This window comes from Littorina saxatilis, linkage group LG9 (genome assembly GCF_037325665.1).
Source record: "Littorina saxatilis isolate snail1 linkage group LG9, US_GU_Lsax_2.0, whole genome shotgun sequence".
NCBI classification, from domain to species: Eukaryota; Metazoa; Mollusca; class Gastropoda; order Littorinimorpha; family Littorinidae; genus Littorina; species Littorina saxatilis.
The window spans coordinates 13,875,274-13,898,085 of record NC_090253.1 but is presented as its reverse complement, the minus strand read 5'-3'; the positions used below and the strand labels follow the sequence as shown (position 1 = coordinate 13,898,085).

At 41.5% G+C, this 22,812-nt stretch overlaps 1 protein-coding gene across 1 annotated transcript in view; it reads right to left on the bottom strand.

Moving 5' to 3' along the window:
* The window catches only part of LOC138975347 (transmembrane protein 132C-like), a 45,829-nt gene extending 32,445 nt beyond the window's left edge, over nt 1–13,384 (bottom strand). The window contains exons 1-3 of the mRNA XM_070348012.1: nt 12,981–13,384; nt 6,429–7,257; nt 5,229–5,378 (exon numbers count right to left, since the gene is read on the bottom strand). Of these exons, the coding sequence (XP_070204113.1) occupies nt 5,229–5,378; nt 6,429–7,257; nt 12,981–13,029 (1,028 nt within the window). The 5' untranslated portion in view covers nt 13,030–13,384. The remainder of the gene's footprint in view (nt 1–5,228; nt 5,379–6,428; nt 7,258–12,980) is intronic.
* Nucleotides 13,385–22,812: the final 9,428 nt, after the last annotated feature.

Genomic DNA, 22,812 nt, shown 5'->3' with positions numbered 1-22,812 from the left:
ATAATAGTGTTGATGTGTCCTGTTAAATTGTCTTTTCGGCGTTTGTACATTATACATAAATGGGAGATAACAACTATCGCAATATCAAGGAAGAAGATTGTTGTGAAAGTAATGCAAAAATGAATAAGAGCTCAATAATGAATAAGACCTATTGGCTTAACAGAAAGGAAGAAGGCTACTCTACCTTTATGGAAGTGATGCAATAATACTGGTATTGGTGACAGAAATATGTTTTCCACCAAGAAACCGATCGATCAACCAAGGAACCAAAAGACAGAGCGAGCGATAGACGTTGCAACAGGTAGGAATGGTATTGTTTTTGTTCTGAATGAGCGTCATACAGTGGCATGTCACAGTGTAGAAGCTCGAAGGGAAAGTAGTAAAAGTAGTTATAAATAGAAATGAATGAAATCAAAGTGTATGATGCAAATAACTTTATTTAAAATTATCACCGAGTCACAAAATAATAAAGCAAGAAAGAATACAGTGTTAGTGAAACTGTTGTAAATGGCAAAATGCTGTTGCCATGAATACACATTTGAATGCTAGTAATGTAGCACCAATATATATATGACCCATTGTCACACTTAAACGAAGCTCTGGCTGACTTTGTTGAGGGCGGCCCGTCAAAAATCCCCATTTTTGACGACTGACCGCCACTCCAACCAGTGCCTTGTGTCTGTGGACTAATCAAAGGCACATGAATGGTACAACATCTCAGACCTGGCCAGGCTTGTACGTAACATGATTGTGTGGGATAAGGCCATTCCGCCACTTGGAAACCCCCTCCCAAACAATAACAGTCCGGACGCATTCGCATTTTTTTGTGCAGTGGGATTTTGTTGTTGTTGTACAATTATAAATTTCTTAAAAGCCGTTATTGTCAATCTGCGAAATTAATTCATCAAAACACGTCAACTCATCACAGGAAGCAGACAGGATGCTGATTTTTGGTATGTGTCCTGGTGAAAGTATGTTCGTAACCTATACATCATTACATGTTAAACTTAAAGCCTTGGCATATATCTGAGATAGCAAGCAGAACAATTTTTGAGGTAGGAACGGTGCCCAATTCCACCTACACCCTAGGCCTTCACTTCAGACAGGCTGCACTAGTCAAAACAGGAAGAGGAGTTGGAAAGAGTGGACGGGACGACGGGAAAGCAGAATGTGGCAGCTTAGATCAAAGAAATGTTACAGACAGCAGGGAGCGATGATCAAAAGAGCAGCACCACCACACTACCACCCCTCCTTTTCTGCTTCCTCTGCATCATTCGTGTAACTGTATAAAATTACTGTTTTGCTGCCGCCAGAACTGCCGTAATCAACATGCACGTGCAGCTTGCACTTCCAACACGAACGGCAAATATTTTTTTTAATGATACACAAAAACTCTGCCCTGCCACTGCAAATTGACAGAGAATCTGGCAGATATAAATTTGTTCTGCAAGAAAAAATGCTGCACATAAAGACAACGTCCGCACCATCGTTGAGCAAACCAAAGGGAGCAACGACTATGCGTGTGGTGAGTGTGTCCCTTTCATTTGTACGTTCAACAGCATGCGCGTGCGCTCGAGTGTGTGCAACTATCCCAAACCATGAGGCAAATTGAGTCCCTCAAGTGCACTACCTCTCCCTTGCTTCAATAGCGCTTGTCCGATTCTCTAGTCGTGTGAGTGCCAGCGTGCGACCAAAATAGCGCTCTCTACAAACAGGAAATGGTCGTAAACGAAATGAAAAGAGCACTCAAGGGCTCTGGCACTGTGGCAGCGTGCGTGGTTTTTGGGCGGAGGAGGCTTTTGTGCCGCTAGCACGAAAACCCTGTCCATTACATGTTCAGTTAATGACTCCACCATCAAATTGCGAGGCATACAAAACACAGAGGTGAATTTTTCAGGAATCATGTGAACTAACCAAAATAAGCCGACTTATAATCTGTAAATTTATAAACATAATTTGCTCTAGCTACTCGTAAATCACTTGAACACTGCTGTTCAAAAAGTGCTCCGACTCGAAATCTGAGAGAGCATAATTAATGCTTGCGTGCGTGCGTGTGTGCTTGAAAATGACAAATGTATAGCGTGCGCGTGCATATGTGTGCATTTTCGACACTGAAAGAGAAAAAGGAAGTGAAAGAAAGTGACATAGACACAGGGTGAAAGAGAGCACACCGGCAGTTTAATGAGTGTTTGCTCTACCACCTGACCGCGTGCCTTGCACCCTCTTGGAGAAGATCAATCAATTTCGCGGGTTGACCAAGATTGAAGCACTTACCTCCACTGCACAAGCCGACAATTTCACTTCTCAAGTTGGGTTTTATCACACTCGTAAATAAAAGAGTGCACTTCATATTAAGCGGCCTTTCAGTGTGGCCCCCTCTCAGAACTCTTGACGACAAAAGTTGCTGACGAAGATTTATGACCTCCACTGCTTTGATGTGCTTAAGATCCCTCTTTTTATATTTAGTCAAGTTTTGTTTTTCTTTCTCTCATGTCCCCAGGCACATGATATAATATACTTTTCATTCCAAAACATGTAATGTTGTAGCCTTAGATTGTGTGTGTGTGTGTGTGTGTGAGAGAGAGAGATCTATACTGGCAAGACTAAAGCAGCGCACCCTGCTCTGAAAACAATAAAATGTTAGTATGTGGTTGCCTAGCTCCCGTCGCGATATAACCTTGAACGGTTGAAAACGAACGTTAAACACCAAATAAAGAAAGAAAGAAAGAAAGTTGCCTAGCTACACACCATACCCCCAAAAATTGTTTTCTCTTTGTGTTACACTGCAGTTTCAAACAAACGATTTTTTATGAAACTTATGGAATTCACTTGCTGACACAGTGACAGCTGACCTTGTACAAGTACAACCTTACAAAAAGAATGTGAAGATAGGGGTTAAATGTCACAGTGGCCTGCTATTCTTTTTGCTAGACACAAAGGCCACGACCAGAAAAACAACAGGTTGATGGGTATGTCTACTTTTGCCAGAAAAACAACAGGTTGATGGGTATGTCTACTTTTGCCAGAAAAACAACAGGTTGATGGGTATGTCTACTTTTGCCAGAAAAACAACAGGTTGATGGGTATGTCTACTTTTGCCAGAAAAACAACAGGTTGATGAGTATGTCTACTTTTGCCAGAAAAACAACAGGTTGATGGGTATGTCTACTTTTGCCAGAAAAACAACAGGTTGATGAGTATGTCTACTTTTGCCAGAAAAACAACAGGTTGATGAGTATGTCTACTTTTGCCAGAAAAACAACAGGTTGATGGGTATGTCTACTTTATCAGCTTATGAAATGATCTCCTTTTTATGCATAACAGTGACTGATAAGTCACTGGTCTCATCATATATCATATATCACAGTCTATAAAATATATTAAAACAGCAATTCATCTAAGTTCAACCATTCATCTAAGACTAAATTAGTTTCACATATATATAATATATATATATATATATATATGTATAAAATTTAGTATCCCATTTTGCATTGCAACGCACTTTTATTGTATTCCCCAGCCATTGGGGTATTGCTAGAGAGCGAGATAGGTTCTCTTCCTTTTGCATCAACCCACCTACGGAGTAGGCACCAGAATACCATAGTGCCAGCTCATGGGCCAGGGGGAAAAAATGTGAGACCTTTGATCGGGGCACAATCAGTCCGGCCATTATCTTGCCATCAAGACCAGGCCACAATCGGGTGAATCCACAAATCACGTTATCGACCCTTGAGGTACCCCCAAACCTGGATGTCCCCGAGCTGATGCCACAAGTGTGAAACATCAATATCTCTGTAATCAACTTCATTTGCATTCCCCCTGACATTGAACACCTCCGCTCCGCCCCCCCTCCCCCCATTTCAACAGTCTGTCCCATCCACCCACACAACTTCTAGGTCTCCCACCCTCGAGTCGCAGCCCTCTTCTCCCCTCTTGGCTGAAATAACTATTAGTGTTGCCATGGTAACGAAGGCAAGTCTCAGGAGGAAAGGGAAGACCAGGCCAGTCAATAGCCGAGTGGCAGGAAACAGGTCTCGTGGACTGACGGATCTAACACCTTGGCAGAGGGCCCACACAAACTACCCGCATTCATTCATTCGCGCTTCCCGGCTCAATGCCTGCTTTTTACATTCAGTCAATACTTGACAGAACTATGTATTTTGCTTTCAGGATGCTGGCTACAGCTACCACACACCCAAAGAAAGGACACGACCCAGACCACACCAGAAAACCAAGTTACATTTAAAACGTAAATTACTGCAATACTGTAGGTATCCAACACCAATATGAAGTAAACTACCAAGCAATATCAGTAGTAAACTTAAAAAGAAATCTCCCCGCCTTATGAATTAAACATGCAAGTTGTCCCTTCTGGAAGAATGGTGGGGGGTTTTCAGTAGTAATACAGTAATTAATACACCATTCCACTTCTATTACACAGACACCATAGGCTCATGATTCGGTTCTTCAAATCAGACTACCGTATGGAAAAGACTTTCATTTTGAGTTCCACGCAGAAAAGATTGTTTCTGGCAAAAAAAGATACCCTGTTCCACCTAATGGTCCGTGAGCCAGGGGGAAAAAAAGGCCACACCTTTGATCTGGGACCGATTCCCGGCCATTATCTTGCCATCAAGACCAGACCACAATCCACACATCACGTTATCCACCTCCCAGATTGTTTCTGGCAAAAACAGATACCCTGTTCCTTCTTTCACTTTCAGCTCTACCCTCTTCTGTTCAGTAAACTTGCGAAGACATCAGAACCGCATTACCAGTCACCACCACCCAAACGCCATTACACTTACAGAATGAGTAAACATTAACCTTTCATTTCCAGTCAAAAACCTTATTCCCTGATTAGTGGGAATGTTTTGAACAGATAATGACACAGTATTGTCAAAGTTTCGGCCAAGAGTCATTTCCAGACAAAAGTAACTGATGTATGGAATATCAAATTTCTGAGTTGTCAAATTTTACAACTAGAACAGAGTGAGCAATTAATTCTAACAATGACCAATATTCATGTATTGACTGATAAGGAATAGTTCATGCTGAATCAGGCCTAATCTCTGTGGTTTTCTGGTCACGAGTCTACTCTTTCTTCTTGTGTCTGTGTTGGACAGAAGTAGACCCCAAAAATAACAGTCCAGAGTATTTTCAAACAAAGAAATATCTTGAAGAACATACATAGTATGCTAAACAATCAATTTGGTCTAACTTACCTTGTGCTCTTTGTGTACTTGAAGGAGTCTTTGACATAGGCAGTAACAGACGCTGATCGTTGCTTGCTGTTATTCTCAAAGTAAATATTCCATGCACTGTCTTCTCCTGGCAAAGCAGCGATCACCCGCAAACCATGGCGTACTTTTACCCTGAAAGCACAGTAAAAGTAAATGTTGTAAACAGAACCGGGACTGAAAAGTTTGTGCCTGTTAAATTGTTGATGACAAATGACAATGACATTAAAATCTTTTCCTGAAATCAGTGTACACATAGATGTATCAATTCTGAATTTACCCGCCAAACTAACAATTAATGAATTATACCTTGTATGATATGGCAGTGAAAAGATTACTATCAGGCAAAAAAAAAAAAAAGTGTGGTTACGGTAACATAGCCAAAAAAATAGGGTATAGGAAGGTAGGCAATCACTTTTTTTTTTACATTTTTTTTTTAATGTGTACAAATTAAACCTACTTGACAGGGAAATAAGTGTGCGACTCGAGCGCTTTTGCTTTCATTGTGTTTTTTGCACAGCACAGTCATGGTCCCAGGGCAAACATCAGGAGATCAAAAAGTCTAAAATGTTGGATGCATTCCCCGATTTCCCAAGAATGTGAGTTACGATGCAACACAAGTCACTGAAGTTAACTTTTCCTGCAAGCGTTAGGCCAAAAAAAAAAAAATGTCTGTTTCTGGTAACATGGCTAAAAAAAATAGGGTCGGTAGGTCGGGATTTTTTTTATATTTTTTTTACCCCAAATGTAGACCAATAAAACTAACTTTAAAAATCGCGCAAAGAGACTGGATTCACTTTACATAGAGACAAGACACTCAACACATTTACAAATCGTCAGCGGACTTTCGTTTTCACACGTTTTTGTTGTTCATTTTCTCACCCTGTCCTTTACCACCAAAAAAAAAAAGAAAATTTTTGAGTTTGGAAAAAAAAAGTTTAGGGTCGGCGCCGAAATTTAGGGTCGGTCGGGTGACCAGAAACAGACAATTTTTTTTTGTTGGCCTTAGCTGAAGTTACAAACAATACACAACAGAATCCTGACTTTATCCTGCCATCTTAACATCAACTCAACAAGAAAGGCTGAATATATTGTGCGCTCCTGGCAAGTGACTGGTAAGTCATTATCGTCCACCCACCCCTATGTGTGACCTCTCTGTGTTTGAGTTTGGCAAAATTGGCGTACCTGACAACAAACACTTGAAGACCAGAATTCCTCTCCAACAAGACAGGAACTTCAAATCTTGTGCCACGCTGATAGCCGCGTGTGGGTATTCTAAAAATCAAATCCTGGTCTTTCTCTTCCTGGTATGCCATATCTTCCTCCACCAAGGGGACGGTGGCGATGAATTTTCGCTGTGTGTTTGTCGAGTTAGCCAGTGACCTTGCAGGGATGATGGTGTTGGATGCACTAGCACATTCCTGGTTTTCTTCCACTCGAGAAATATCATAATACACAGACACCTGAGTGGAATTATGCCGCCACCAAGACTCCGGCAGGTGAATACCAGCTACACACGCGTCGTTATCTTCGTTAAGCACACAAACCGATGAGAACTGTTCCGTGCCATGCTGGACAAATAACTGACCACACCATTGCTGGCTGTAACCGTAGTAACTGTAGATCAGATCCTGCTTTTTGCGTCCAATGAGAGGTTGTGCGTGAATCAGAACCTGCAGCAATGGCTGTCTGAGAAATAGCTTATCCACCACTAAGTGAGCACTGACGTCCATGTTATAAATGATTTGTCTGTGCATGGACTTGGGTCCCTGATGGTCCTCAAGGCCCCCACTATCTGCAGAGTACGACCCAACCACAAAGTCACTGGGCACGGCTTGGTACACGTCAAAAGGTCCAAGGCTGGCCCGCAGTTTATACAGCTCTGCTGGATGTGTGAGTATGAAGGTCTCTCGCTCCACGTTGTCCTCTGCAGGACGGTAGCGAGAGTAGACTGGCTTGAGGAAGTAGCCATCTTTGCGGTCCTCGAAGTTGATCTCCACTCCACATAGAGTTCCTTCAACAGATGCAATTTTTTTTATTAGATTAGAATCATTCATAATAAATAATAATAGAAAAAAAATTCAAATAGAATGTTCACTTGGGGAAATATTCTGAGGGTACACAACAGGGCAAGCGGAGGAGGGGAAAAGAAGATATTTAATGGAAAACTAGTGTTCAACATCTTTCAAACATTTTGAAGTGTAACATTTCTCCGTGGGAAATGGCAACAGGTTGTAATTTTTTGAAAAAAATGTCAAGGCTGTCTAATCAGTAATCTATACTTTTCATGAATAGACATTACACTACAGTCAGAGTCAAGAACAATTTAAAACTACTGAAAAGGATACTGTAAATTATCATCAACATTCACTGTAAAACAGAAAAGAAAAAACACAGCTGAAGTGAAATGTGTGTGAATTCATTATTTATTCCATCCCTTTAAAAAAATGTAAGACCCACTTTTTCAAGACTTTTTGTTCATAGCATTTGAAAATGTACTCCCATTTGAAGACTCCCTCAAATTTAAGACCTGATTTTCTGAGATTTGTTGGAGGTCTTAGAAGGGGGGTTTCACTCACAATGTACTTGATTGAGTCGTTATAATTTAAATGATTCATCAGACATTTCAATGTCCCTTTCAGTCTTTGATCTGATCAGCTCTAAAGTCAAATTAATTGTCATCGGTTCTGGTAGTGTACGATGAGGATAATTCAAGTTCAACAGTACTTTAAAAGGAAATAATTTCAGTACTCCACAAACACCATATGATACGCACATTGGCAAAATAATAGCACACGCTTATAGTGCTCATTAAGGGTAATTTGTTTAGCAATGCACTACAGGAATGCAACAATTCATGACAAAACTATACCCAGTAATCCACTGCAGTCTTTACTTCGCTGTCATACCCGATGTGTCATAATGAAACTGACACTAACTGACTAAGGCTCATAATCACAGTTATACCCACACTGCCACTACATTTATAATTGTATACAGGTGTGTATTGTGAAATGCAGACCTTAGTACCTCTAACACAGTGTAACTGTAACACTTATTTTCCCACACATATCCTTATAAAAAAAATGTTATATATGTTTTATTTCTCATCTGGACAGGTAACAAAAGTTTCAGTTATAAATTTATTCATGTATGTGTAGCTGCCAGCATAAAATATCCTATTGTTTTTCCACAGAATCTAACCAATAATCTCCACCTTTATACTTACACTGAGTTACAGTTACATCTAGCAGTAGCAGTGAAATATATATTATATATACATGTATATATATATATGTAAGAAAGTGAAACACTCTGACTTGTTCTTAGCTATTCAGCTAGCTCAAAGGCAGACCTCGCACTCGCAACTATGTTGTAAATAAGATGCAGGAAGCCTTATGACCGAAAAGCTGGGTGCCTGAACCAAGCACAAGTGTGTCAGCATGGCCACATGCCAGGCATTCAGACAATTCACTACCTGTTCCTGGCTCCTCACCCATCAGTCCTGTGGCATCCAGACCACCACTGCAGTGTGCATGGCCCTACATAATCAATACATGTGCAGCTCTAGCCAGAGGAAAACGAACAGTGCCAGAACACTGTCATGTGTCTTGTCTGGTGACTTTCAGTTGCAAAATAAATCAATGAAATCTAACAAATCTACCTTCCTGTCTCTTCACACAACAGAATGACTTGGAAAATAGGAGAAACGTCATGCCTTGCCATGCTTTTGTGCTAGTACTACTACTAGTAGTTGTACCTGCTCATCTAGCATTTCTTTGAAAAAGTATTCTACAGCTACAGGCTCTGCTTGCTGTTCTCAAAATGTATAGTTTCTGTTCACACACCATTTCTAAGTTTACATGTAGTCTGGTCAATTTCTGATGGAACACCTCTCATAGTCATAAAATTAAAAATGTATAATAAAAAATAAAAACTTATAACAAAATGTCGCTATTTATATTAAGAACTTAAAAGCACTCCTTTTCCTAAATTCCAAATAGAACAAAAATTGCATGTACTACAGGTAGGGTGTACCAGATTATGCAATCAAAGTGATTAACAAAATTTTAAAACAGCCAAGTTAAAACCAGCACCACCTTTCCTTTGGCTATTTTACCATACCGTTTGATACCTTGCACCTGGGTGCAGGGGTTTGCGCACTCCAAAGAGTAACAAAGTTTACGATAGTTAGGCACAAAAAAAAACAAGAAGAGCAAACGCTCGATCGAGTCACTTTCGCAGTTCTGAATATTATATGAGGCATCAGATGGACAGGAAGAAATTGCTATTCACAACACAATGAGTCACGTTCACATAAAATTTGAGCCCGGTCACTTTTATAGTTTCCGAGAAAAGCCCAACGTTAAGTTGTGTGTTGCCGAACAGAAAAGGCTAGTTATCTCCCTTGTTTTTCTGATAACGTTCGTAAAAGGCTACAGATGTAAATACTTTGATGTAAAGAATAATCCTACAAAGTTTCAATCACATCCGATGAACTTTGTCAAAGATATAAAATGTCTAATTTTTCCTTTGACGCTGACCTGTGACCTTGAAAAAGGTCAAAGGTCAACGAAACCATCGTTAAAGTGTAGAGGTCATTGGAGGTCACGACTAAACAAAATATGAGCCCGATCGCTTTGATAGTTTCCGAGAAAAGATATAAAATGTCTAATTTTTCCTTTGACGCTGACCTGTGACCTTGAAAAAGGTCAAAGGTCAACGAAACCATCGTTAAAGTGTAGAGGTCATTGGAGGTCACGACTAAACAAAATATGAGCCCGATCGCTTTGATAGTTTCCGAGAAAAGTCCAACGTTAAGGTGGTGTCTACGGCCGGCCGGCCGGCCGGCCGGACAGACTAACACTGACCGATTACATAGAGTCACTTTTTCTCAAGTGACTCAAAAAGTCTGGTTACGGTAACCCGACCTACCCTATTTTTTTCGCGCGACCCTAGACTTTTTTTTATGGCATTTGGGAGGGAAAAAAAAGAAAAAAATAACGTAAAAATATGGGGTTTTTTTGGGGGAAAAAAAAATTATCAACCTACCGACCCTATTTTTTTGGCCTATGTTACTGTAAACAGACCTATTATTTTTTTTGGCCTTATAGGTTCACAAAACTCACTGGTGTACTGTCAATGTGTTCGGAGTTCTATTGCTTTACCATATTTACGACATGTATTTCCACGAAGGATGCTGACAGTCTGGAACCTCAACAACTAAAATTCCCGGCAACAAGTACGATGTTGCTTCACAAAAGTTTACGATAGTTATAGGTTCACAAAACTCACTGGTGTAGCTGTCAATGTGTTCTGAGTTCTATTGCTTTACCATATTCCCAGCGAAGCTGTCCAGAGGTATCCCACGAATGCTATACTGTAATCGACTTGAGAAATTTTCATACCGATAATACATGATAAAGAAGGATTCTTTGTGCCCGGCTACGGGCTACAGTTGAAGATGGAAGTTCACCAAAAATTGGGACCATACTAACAAAAATACGGTGGGTGCAATAGGCGCCCCCATTGTTTTTAGCAAACGCCACCCAACGCTTTGGACGGGTAGAAATTCCGTAGTTTCCAAGTATATGGATAAAGCTCGCGTACGAAGATTACGTCACGGTCGAAAGTCTTTGACGTCAATTAATGCATCATGACGTCATGCCTCCCTATAGTCTTTTTCTCTCGCGCGGTGTGTGTGTGTTTGTGTGTGTGTTCATTTTGTGCACATGTGTTAGTGTTACTGTTTGTGTGTATGTGTGTGTGTGTTTGTGCCAATTTTAAAGTCTTAGGTATGACCCGGCCGGGGTTCGAACCCACGACCTCCCGATCACAGGGCGGACGCCTTACCACTCGGCCAACTGTGCCGGTCTATGTGCGTATGAGTGTGTGTTTTGTGTGTATGAGATTTGTGTGAGTCAATGTGTGTGTGTACATGCGTGCGCATGTACATGTATGTGTGTGTGTGTGTGGGTGTGTGTCTGTTTGTATAAGAGAGAGAGAGAGAGAGAGAGAGAGAGTGGGTGTGTGTGTGTATGTATGTGCGTAAGTGTATGTGAGTGTGTGTGTATGTGTGTTTGTTTGTCTTCTTCTTCTTCGAGACTCCCACGTCCACTCATGGTTTTAGCACGAGTGAATTTTTACGTGTATGACCGTTTTTACCCCGCCATTCAGGCAGCATACGCCGATTTCGGGGGAGGCATGCTGGGTATTTTCGTGTTTCTATAACCCACCGAACTCTGACATGGATTACAGGATATTTTCCGTGCGCACTTGGTCTTGTGCTTGCGTGTACACACGAAGGGGGTTAAGTCACTAGCAGGTCTACGCCACTTCGCCCGTCTGTGTTTGTTTGTAAAGGTGTGTATGTCCGTCTGTCTATATGTGCGTATGGGGGGGGTGGTGTTTTGTGTGTATGAAGTGTGTGTGAGAGAGTGAGTGAGTGCGTGTGTGTGAGTGTGTGTAACTTGGGGTGTGTGTGTGTGTGTTTGAGAGAGAGAGAGTGAGAGAGAGAGGTTTGTCTTTCGCTGGGGTATGCGGTGCCTTGGCGTTGCACTTCTACTTAATTACTACATGTATTTCCACGAAGGATGCTGACAGTCTGGAACCTCAACAACTAAAATTCCCGACTAACAAGTACATCATCAGATGTTGCCAAAAGTGACACTCTTCAGAAAAACCTTGCTGAGGCCAAAAAAAAAAAAATTGTCTGTTTCTGGTCACCCGACCGACCCTAAATTTCGGCGCCGACCCTAAACTTTTTTTTTCCAAACTCAAATTTTGTTGTTGTTGTTGTTGTGGTAAAGGACAGGGTGAGAAAATGAACAACAAAAACGTGTGAAAACGAAAGTCCGCTGACGATTTGTAAATGTGTTGAGTGTCTTGTCTCTATGTATAGTAAATCCAGTCTCTTTGCGCGATTTTTAAAGTTAGTTTTATTGGTCTACATTTGGGGTAAAAAAAAAAAGTAAAAAAAAAAAAAAAAATCCCGACCTACCGACCCTATTTTTTTTAGCCATGTTACCTGAAACAGACAATTTTTTTTTTTTGGCCTTACTGATAAAAAGAGGTTTTAGTTTTTACACCACTGTGCTCTGATTTTGATTCTCGTACTGGTCACAAAACCTGTATCCTGCTATGACCTTTAAAGTTTAATCTGAACAAAATTAGCTAAGAGTAAGACATATATATGATCTAAGTTCAGTTGTCACATTCCAGTACATGTACACTAAATTACAAATTAACATGTGCTTGTTTCAGTGCTCATTTACTATGGCCCTTTGAATTTAACTCATTCATAAACTTCGCAAAGTATGGTAAGAACTGATGAAAAGCTGTTAGATATCTGGGACGGTCATAACCTGATGGAACTTGAGGACTGTCCTCTCGCCCATTGGCATTGTGCCCCATGGGGAGTGTCATTTGAGGTATAGATCTTCTGAGTGAAACTACAGTGGTGAAAGACGAACGAACAGCAACAGAAGCAGACGGCGGCGAAGTCTGCTCTTTCACAATATAGGTCAACGTCAGACTAAGTTTTCGATTTCTAAACGCAATTCTGAGATTACATTCCATTAAGTCGACTCTCGTATGCTCTTGCTGCGACGCAAAGGATCGATACCCCAAAGGATGGTTACAAAACGAAATAGGCAGGCAATGCCGATGTAAGTACGAAAGAAGCAACAGCAGACCTCGAATATTTCGTTCTGCACACAGCATTCATCATCCACTTACCGATCAAAACAAAGATCCACACAAACACTGTGCCCCCTTTGTACTCCATGGTATGCCGTTAACTCCACTGAATATCCATTGAATTTTGTATCCAAGCAATAAAGGCCTTTTCTGGGACTACTGTAAGCCCTCGGTCTTCACTGTATCCAACCATAACATCGCTATCAACATCACGATACCATCTTCTGAGAGACTCAAATCGTCTGCCATGCTCGGACCGCGTCACAGACCTCCTGCGAAAATGTTCCGCCACAGGTTTTCTTCAATTGTCTATCACTTCCCATTTTCACTCCTTAAATGGAACATCGCTGATATCTGCTTGTATGTTTCAGACGTTTTTCATACGGTGGATGAAATCCTATGCTTGTTTCCTCAGAATACACCACAAAACTGCTAAACTATTTCTTTGACCGGAAAACCACAGACAGCGGAGTAAGCGGGTCACGTGACGCGTATTCAAGTAGCGCCGTGCAGCAGGCAAGCAGGCGCGAGGAAAACAGGATCAGTTTCACCGGCAGCAACATCAAAAGCCTGCCGCCTGACCCACCAGCCTCTCCACAATAGTGTGTGGCTTAGTGGTACAGATTCTTTAAGAACATTGCTGCAGTCAAAAACCATAATGGGCCCCAAAGGGTTTAAAATCGTGATCGTGATTGGCGTTTTTTGACCTTTCTGTGACCGTGATTGCCGAAATTTCCATTTCTGTGATCGTGATGGGACTTTGCCCGTGATCCGTGATGACAAAAAAAATCAAGTCTCGTGATCGTGATCGTGATTTGTTTTCGTGATCGTGATGGGCATTATTGCAAAGCATTTTATTTTCAACGTACATTTTTCACAGCTCGTATAACTCTGAGGGCCCCAAAGGGGGGGTATCATCACGATCACGGGAAGGGACATTTTCGCTTTTTACGATCACAGTTACCTTGATTTTTGTTTTCACGATCACGAACACCAGTGGCAAATCACGGTCACGGTAAAAGTTGCATGTACAGAAAGCACGTGTCAAAGTAAACACAACCACACAGTAATTCGCTCCTCTGGATCTATTGTTTATTCAACACAAAGTGACAACTGTTGCACTTTTTTATAATTATTTTTTGAATTCTCTTTCATACACAAATAGAAATACATATCATGATTTGTAATCAGTAACAAGAATGTTGTTTTCATTGGGGTTTCTCTCTCTCTCTCTCTCTCTCTCTCTCTCTCTCTCTCTCTCTCTCTCTCTCTCTCTCTCTCTCTCTCTCTCTCTCTCTCTCTACACTCATACACATTCAACCCCCACACCCTCACTCACACACATGAATATATACTTGCACAATTTCACATTTCCAGAGCTAAATCTTGTAAACCCATTTTCTCAAAAACTATTGGGTGGATTGAAATTAAAGTACATGCATGTGTGATGGGTTCTTTATTTTCAACTTTGCCGTACAATTTGAGGTACACCATCGCCTGGTCCCATGGCCTTGAATAAAAAACAGGAATGCTACAGGCCAAAAACGGTTTTACCTGAAAGAAGCGCGCAGTACCAGTAGCGAAGCCACAAGCCTGAGCCTGCGAAGCAGGCGAGCCAACTAGGGGGGTCCGGGGGCATGCCCCCCCGGAATTTTTTTCAAAAAACGGTTAAAATCTGTGCAATCTGGTGCATTCTGGGCATCATTTTAGGGGTTGTAATAGTGTTGTGATCTTGTTAAAAATCCCATTTTAGCCTCCCCCCACCACCATTCAACACACCTCCAAACTGGTGAAAACAACACTACTGTGCGCTGGCTTCATTGAGACCGGCGCCCGGTCGCGTTGCGCGATATTCACACGGATCGTTTTTGCGGAAATTTTTCAACTTCACCGGAAAAAATTTGACTTTACCGGATTTTGAAAACGGCTTTATCGGATTTCCGGCAATTACCGGAAAAGTAGCATGCCTGACAAAATCCCCAACGAACATGACTTTGATCGTCTTTGACATGAGGATCAAGTGACCCAAACTGGCGCGTCTCCCCGCCATTGTTTCTGAATTTAACCCATTGTTGATATTAAAGTTTACAGGCGCTAAAATAAATCCAAGCTTAATGCAAAGAAGCGACAATTAGAATATATGCCAAGCGTGTCCACGTTGCTGGGATGAAAAACACATTTCTAGTTTCGGTTTTGGCTAAACGCAGACTCGATCTCGAGCCAGTCGAGGTCACACTGAGCGAGTGACAGCCGGACGTGGCAATGTCGACAATGTCAATGATCTCACTCAAACTCAAAGATCTTGAACAAATTTCAAGATCTTTGCCTACATTCAGAACAGTCATAGAGCAACATAGATCAACATACCTTGGTATTTCGTCTTCAGAAAGACCGACCCGTAGCCTGACCTTTCCACCAAGGAAGGCATTCTCGCCGCCTGCTTTGGTCTGGCTTGAATCCACAAAATATAACAGAAGTTCGATGACAGTACCGCTGCACGCCATTTTTGATCTTCGAATTCGAATTTCACTCAAAACTTTTGCACGAAGCCCTTCCATTGGATGAAGTTTGGTAGACTTTTGCAATTTGCCTTCTGATTGGATCTCTTTTTGTCAGTGTGTAATTGGTTCTTTTAAAGGGAAGCAATCGCTCTCAAAATCATATTTCTGAATGTGTTGTTGCTTCCCTTTCAATCGGGGTTGGCTCCTTACCGAATAGACTAGAGGATCATAGAGTGTAATACAGCTGTGAAAAAATGTACGTTGAAAATAAAATGCTTTGCAATAATGCCCAGCACGATCACGAAAACAAATGACGATCACGATCACGAGACTTGATTTTTTTGTCATCACGGATCACGGGCAAAGTCCCATCACGATCACAGAAATGGAAATTTCGGCAATCACGGTCACAGAAAGGTCAAAAAACGCCAATCACGATCACGGTTTTAAACCCTTTGGGGCCCTCAACTCTATGATCCTCTATTCGTCAAGGTGTTTGTGATCGTGAAAACAAAAATCAAGGTAACTGTGATCGTGAAAGCTAAAATTTCCCTTCCCGTGATCGTGATGATACCCCCCCTTTGGGGCCCTCACCATAAGCGCATCGCCGATGTTTTTACAGAGTAACGTAAAACAAATGGTGAATTTAGAGCAACAGCCTCCCCAACCCCGACCATACTCAATTAATACTCTAAATACAAACAAGTCGCGTAAGGCGAAATTACTACATTTAGTCAAGCTGTGGAACTCACAGAATGAAACTGAACGTAGTCCGCCGCTAGTGCAAAAGGCAGTGAAAGTGATGAGCCTGTTTGGCGCGGTAGCGATTGCGCTGTGCTTCATAGCACGCTTTACTGTACCTCTCTTCGTCAGTTTTAACTTTCTGAGCGTGTTTTTAATCCAAACATATCATATCTATATGTTTTTGGAATCAGGAACCGACAAGGAATAAGATAAAAGTGTTTTTAAAAATCTTCTTTTCGTGGAAGTTGATAATTTCACTTATTTTCACTCTGTTTTTACATTTAGTCAAGTTTTGACTAAATGTTTTAACATAGAGGGGGAATCGAGACGAGGGTCGTGGTGTATGTGTGTGTGTATCAGTCACTGTGTGTCTGTGCGTGTGTGTGTGTGTGTGTGTGTAGAGCGATTCAGACCAAACTACTGGACCGATCTTTATGAAATTTTACATGAGAGTTCCTGGGAATGATATCCCCGGAAGTTTTTTTCTTTTTTTCGATAAATACTTTTGATGACGTCATATCCGGCTTTTTGTAAAAGTTGAGGCGGCACTGTCACACCCTCATTTTTCAATCAAATTGATTGAAAGTTTTGTAAAGCAATCTTCGACGAAGGCCGGACTTCGGTAATGCATTTCAGCTTGGTGGCTTAAAAATTAATTTATGACTTTGGTCATTAAAAATCTGAAAATTGTAATACATTTTTTTTTATATAAAACGATCCAAATTTACGTTCAACTTATTCTACATCATTTTCTGATTCCAAAAACATATAAATATGTTATATTTGGATTAAAAACAAGCTCTGAAAATTAAAAATATAAAAATTATGATCAAAATTAAATTTCCGAAATCGATTTAAAAACAATTTCATCTTATTCCTTGTCGGTTCCTGATTCCAAAAACATATAGATATGATATGTTTGGATTAAAAACACGCTCAGAAAGTTAACAAGTCGCGTAAGGCGAAAATACAATATTTAGTCAAGTAGCTGTCGAACTCACAGAATGAAACTGAACGCAACGCAACGCAGCAAGACCGTATACTCGTAGCATCGTCACTCCACCGCCCGTGGCAAAGGCAGTGCACGTGGAATTGACAAGAAGAGCGGGGTATTCGTTGCGCTGAGAAGGATAGCACGCTTTTCTGTACCTCTCTTTGTTTTAACTTTCTGAGCGTGTTTTTAATCCAAACATATCATATCTATATATTTTTGGAATCAGGAACCGACAAGGAATAAGATGAAAGTGTTTTTAAATTGATTTCGAAAAAAAAATTTTGATAATAATTTTTATATATTTAATTTTCAGAGCTTGTTTTTAATCCGAATATAACATATTTATATGTTTTTGGAATCATCAAATGATGGAGAATAAGATAAACGTAAATTTGGATCGTTTTATAAATTTTTATTTTTTTTTACAATTTTCAGATTTTTAATGACCAAAGTCATTAATTAATTTTTAAGCCACCAAGCTGAAATGCAATACCGAACCCCGGGCTTCGTCGAAGAGTACTTGACCAAAATTTCAACCAATTTGGTTGAAAAATGAGGGCGTGACAGTGCCGCCTCAACTTTCACGAAAAGCCGGATGTGACGTCATCAATGACATTTATCAAAAAAAAGAAAAAAACGTTCGGGGATTTCATACCCAGGAACTCTCATGTCAAATTTCATAAAGATCGGTCCAGTAGTTTAGTCTGAATCGCTCTACACACACACACACACACACACACACAGACACACACACGCACACACACACGCACATACACCACGACCCTCGTTTCGATTCCCCCTCGATGTTAAAATATTTAGTCAAAACTTGACTAAATATAAAAACGAAGAGAGGTACAGAAAAGCGTGCTATGCACCACAGCGAAACCGTGACTACCGCGCTGAACAGGCTCGTCAGTTTCACTCCGTTATGCACAAGCGGCGGACTGCGGTCATTGTGAAAAAATGCAGTGCGTTCAGTTTCATTCTGTGAGTTCCACAGCTTCTATCTATTATATACGACTTGTGTCTGTCTGTCTGTTTGTCTGTCTGTCTGTGTGTGAGTTCGCGATGCACGGCCAAAGTTCTCGATGGATCTGCTTCAAATTTGGTGGGCATATTCAGGTAGACCCGGGACAGGACACAACCTGGTCGATATTTCAACACGTGCTCTCAGCGCGCAGCGCTGAACCGATTTTGGTTCCACCTCAGCTATTTTGGTTCCACCTCAGCTACCCGGGCCCCCATACCGACACACCAAAGCCAAAGTTCTCGGTGGATCTTTTTCAAATTTTATTTATTTATTAAGGAGATTTCTATAGCGCATAACTAAAAGACACCGTATTCAGCTACACCCCGGACACAATATCATCGATGAGATATTTCAACATGTGCTCTCAGCGCGCAGCGCTGAACGGATTTTGGTTTTTGTGTTCATTTCACCATTATAAGTAACTCTTCCTTATCTTCTCATCTTCTCCAGGTTTTCAGAGTTTACCTCCCTTCCTTCGTATGGTGCACTATACTATGAGTGGGACATCTTCGGATATTACCGGCGTTCTGTTACTATTTTTGGAAGGTCACCGCAGTGTCCAGAACGTAAATTGGACCCGTAAATTATCCTCACTGTAAAAGTGCAAAGGCCGAATCAATTTATAGCCACGCGAAAAATACACTGTCATCTATCTCTTTATAGATACGGCTTCTCTGTGTTTGTGTGTGTGTGTGTGTGTGTGTGTGTGTCTCTCTATGTGAGCAACACATGGGGATTGTTCAGTTCTGTTTGTGATGTGGTCTGGCGGCTTTTGTGTATTTTTATGTACTGGCCTTCCTTTGAGAAGCCATAACAGTTCAAAAGGGCTTACAGATAAGCTATAAATTGCTCAATCCTGTTTGAGTGGAGTTCGCCTCCAAAGGTGATTAACACGGTTACATTCGTCGACAAGGATGGGACTCGATATGGTCAGGAATGGCATTATGGCCACTGAATCATTTTCGTGCTGTTCCCATTCCACGAATCTGGGAGGGACCTAAGCTTGGCGGGTCCATTGTTCGGACCCGGCGAAGCCGGCGTACGGCTCTCAGTACTTCTTCCCGGCGAAGCCGGCTACCCGGCGAAGCGGGTATTCATTCTAGCAGGGACCTATATTATCTAATATAGGTCTATGATTCTAGTGACTAAATGTAGTAATTTTGCCTTACGCGACTTGTTGATACGTTTCTTTAGTTTCCTGGCGTGCTTCAAATAATGCTCTGATCAACCCAAAACAGATCAATCTAAAGCATATTTTAATTAGTCTGACCGTTGTACACTAAGTTGTATAATGTTATTTTGAAGTATAGTGTGCTTTTTACTGTGATTCGTGAAGGCCGCTTCACTGGTCCATATTAGGCGCCCAGGCTCCTAATATGGACCATTTGTGATTTTTTTTCTGTATTTAATTTTTGCTAAATGTCTATCAAAGCTATTTCACTCTAATTAGGCCTAACGGTTAACATAAGAGAGAAGGACTACCAAACACAAAATACTTGAACTTCTTCGCAAGAAAACAAGCTAGTTATCAGCATGAAACAAAAAGTGGTCCATATTAGCAGAGACATACATACATCTATGTCTCTGATATTAGGAGCCCTTCCCCTACACATTAGGCCTATATGGCCTATTGTGTTTGTGTGTGTGTGTGTGGTGGAGGTGGGGGTAGGGGGTCCGAATGAGGAAGCGGCCACGTTTTTAGATGAAGCCGCCGTACAGACTGAGTAGGGATAGGGAGGACACTACTTTGGTATCCCACACTGTCCCCAGGGGGACAGATTGGCCAATTTCCAGGTGAAGCACAGGCCGAGCGGGGTGTCACCGGCCCGCGAGTGCGGCGTGTGCGTTTTCGCACTTCAGTTTAAGCCTTGTCATTACTTTTCTTCAAGTGATGCCGGTTTTGGAACTAGAATGGCTACCATAAAGTGTGGTCGTCGGTGCCGACTTGATTTTGTCCATTTTTACAGCCGTTTCGTGTGCGTTGATTTTTATGACGGTTCAGTCTATAGCCTGTGATAATACGCGCCGGCGTTTTTATTTATTTATTTATATGGGAGATTTATATAGCGCTTGACTCGTTCTCTAAGCGCTTTACATATTCATTTCTGCCGTGTGAGATGGAATTTTTACACAATATATCAAGCATTTACATCGGCCAGTAAATCTCAAGCCATTACGGCGAATATTTACTTTTTACGGCCTATTATTCCAAGTCACACGGGTATTTGGTGGACATTATTTTGTATCTATGCCAGTGTGTAAGGATCACACGGAAGCTTTTTTTGGGGGGAGGGGTGGGGGGCTGTTGCTTTCTCAGTCCTACTTTATACAGAGACCGTCCTTTTTTTCTCCGTTATATTACAGCAACAACAACAACACAACTTTATGTGTGTGTGTTTGTGTGTGTTTGTGTGTGTGTGTGTGTGTGTGTGTGTGGTGTGTGTGTGTGTGTGTGCGTGTGTGTGTGCGCGCGCGCGTGTGTGTATATTTTGGGGATGATGTTGGTTCTTTTTAACCGAAACTGAACTGTGCTGACAGTCAAGTTCGACTCTGCTTTTGACCAATTTAGTGGAAACTCATGAACAATGAACTACAACTGATCACGGTGTTGTCTGGTACGCCTGAGGCAACTTGGGACATCTAAAGAAGCCTGAGGTCATACTAAGGCCCGTGGCCGTGTGCCGAGGGGTGGAAGTCAGGGTCAAATCCCAAAGCGGTCAAGCGTGAAGGATCATATTCGCAAGTTATAACGACACACTGAGGGACCAGCGACACGCTTCCGGAGGTACTGTGTCCTATGAATACAGGCAGTTCACGTGCGCGAAGAACGACGGCGAGTACTCGGACTACGGAACGGCTGAGTTACTGAGAATGACTTATTTTGTCTCGCCTCTCACAGCCGGTTCCCGTGGCCTTGCCTGCATGATTAGTGAGTCGGGTCGACGGGAATTCAAAAATGCAACAAGTTACATGTTTTATCCACAAGAGGGCAACATGATATTTCGTTGTTGTTTAGTCACGTGCTCTCGGACAAGATTTGTAACTTGCTGAAAGAGATTCATATTTTTATCAAGATTCAAAGTACCGACTGTAGAAGAATGTGAGTTCTAAGAAACCGTCTACCTTTCACCAAAGATATTCTACTGCTACCCGGCGTAGAATTTCATCTTTGCTTTCACTTCAACTGATACGCCTTAAAGGTCCTTGTCTACATTTTTATACCGAAATCGCCATTTGACCATTAAAATGCAGAGTCTATTATCTACAATTATCAACAATACACCCCCTTTCGATCAGGAAAGACGAAGCCAGTGTAGCCGTTTGAAAATTCATTGTAGTATTCCAGCGTAGTACTCATAGTAGGATATCCTTATTTGGAAAATGCCAAGCGCAAAACTCCTCTCAAATCCCGTGCATTTCGTGCGTTTAAAAAAAAGCGTGGACAGCGCTCCAGTGTCAAACTGTTGCTGCACTTGTTTGGGCGTGGCTATAAGCATAGTGACATGAATTTGATTGGTCAGTATTTTTAGGCAAAGCACATGTTCTCAGCAAACAGAAAACAAAATATTGGAAGCGTGAGTCACGCTACCCCCCCAAAAAATCTTTTTTTACTCATATTTTTGGCTCACGTAAGTGTAGCCTATGCGATGGTAAACTTTGTCTGTCTGTGCGTGCGTGCGTATGTATGTGTGTATGTCTGTGGTAGAAACTTTAACATTTTTGGCTAAACACCGAAATACTCATTTCACGTGGTTAATTTTCAAGCACCATCTTCAAATTATTGAAGCAATGATCAACATTGTGTCGGCATGTGTGTAGTTAAAGCGTGTATCCAAAGAAAACGGGTGGTGGGGGGTTTTGAAGGGGTACAAGCAGTTGACTGATTTGTGTCGTGTTTGGCATGTAGACGGCAGGTCAGGTGTCAAGATCAGGTCAGGGGTCGCGCGAAGGATTGTGGTCCAGTTCTCACCTCGCCGATTCGGCGCCGGGGAAGACGATTTCATGTTGTTCGGTTTCTAAGCTCCAGAAAAGTAAATAAAGAAGATACCAAAGGGAGATTTCCTACAATTTGATCTGCACAGCGTGTTTCCAATGTCCACGCGAGGAAGAGCTGTCGAAAGCGCGGCAGTCAGTGTCGATCTTGCAGCCGTCCATCCCGGGAAGTTCAGAGACAGATCTAGTGTCTCCCACTCTGATAACGTGTCACCTACTGTTAATCCGTTTTGTTTTAATTTCTTTTTATTTCAGCAGACACGGATGTCAAACACAGTGCTAGGCAGTCACCTCTAGTGAAATGAGTTGATCTAAAGTGCCTGTAATGTTTGGATGTCTTTGCTCGTGGTTCGATTTATGTGAATTTCAAGACTTGCAGTAGAGTCTCAAGTTAAGTTTACTCTGCCCGAAAAAAACTGTCCACCATTTACTTGAACATGCAGATATAAGGAAACGGAATGAATCTGTTCTCAAAGTCAAAATGATCACGATTTTTTCCTCAGATTCAAAACATGCACTGTCATGGTTTTGTCTGTACAATTTAGTAAGTCTTAAGTACTTTGCAACAACTTCCTTGAACGTGAAAGACAGTTTTTGAATGCTAGATCT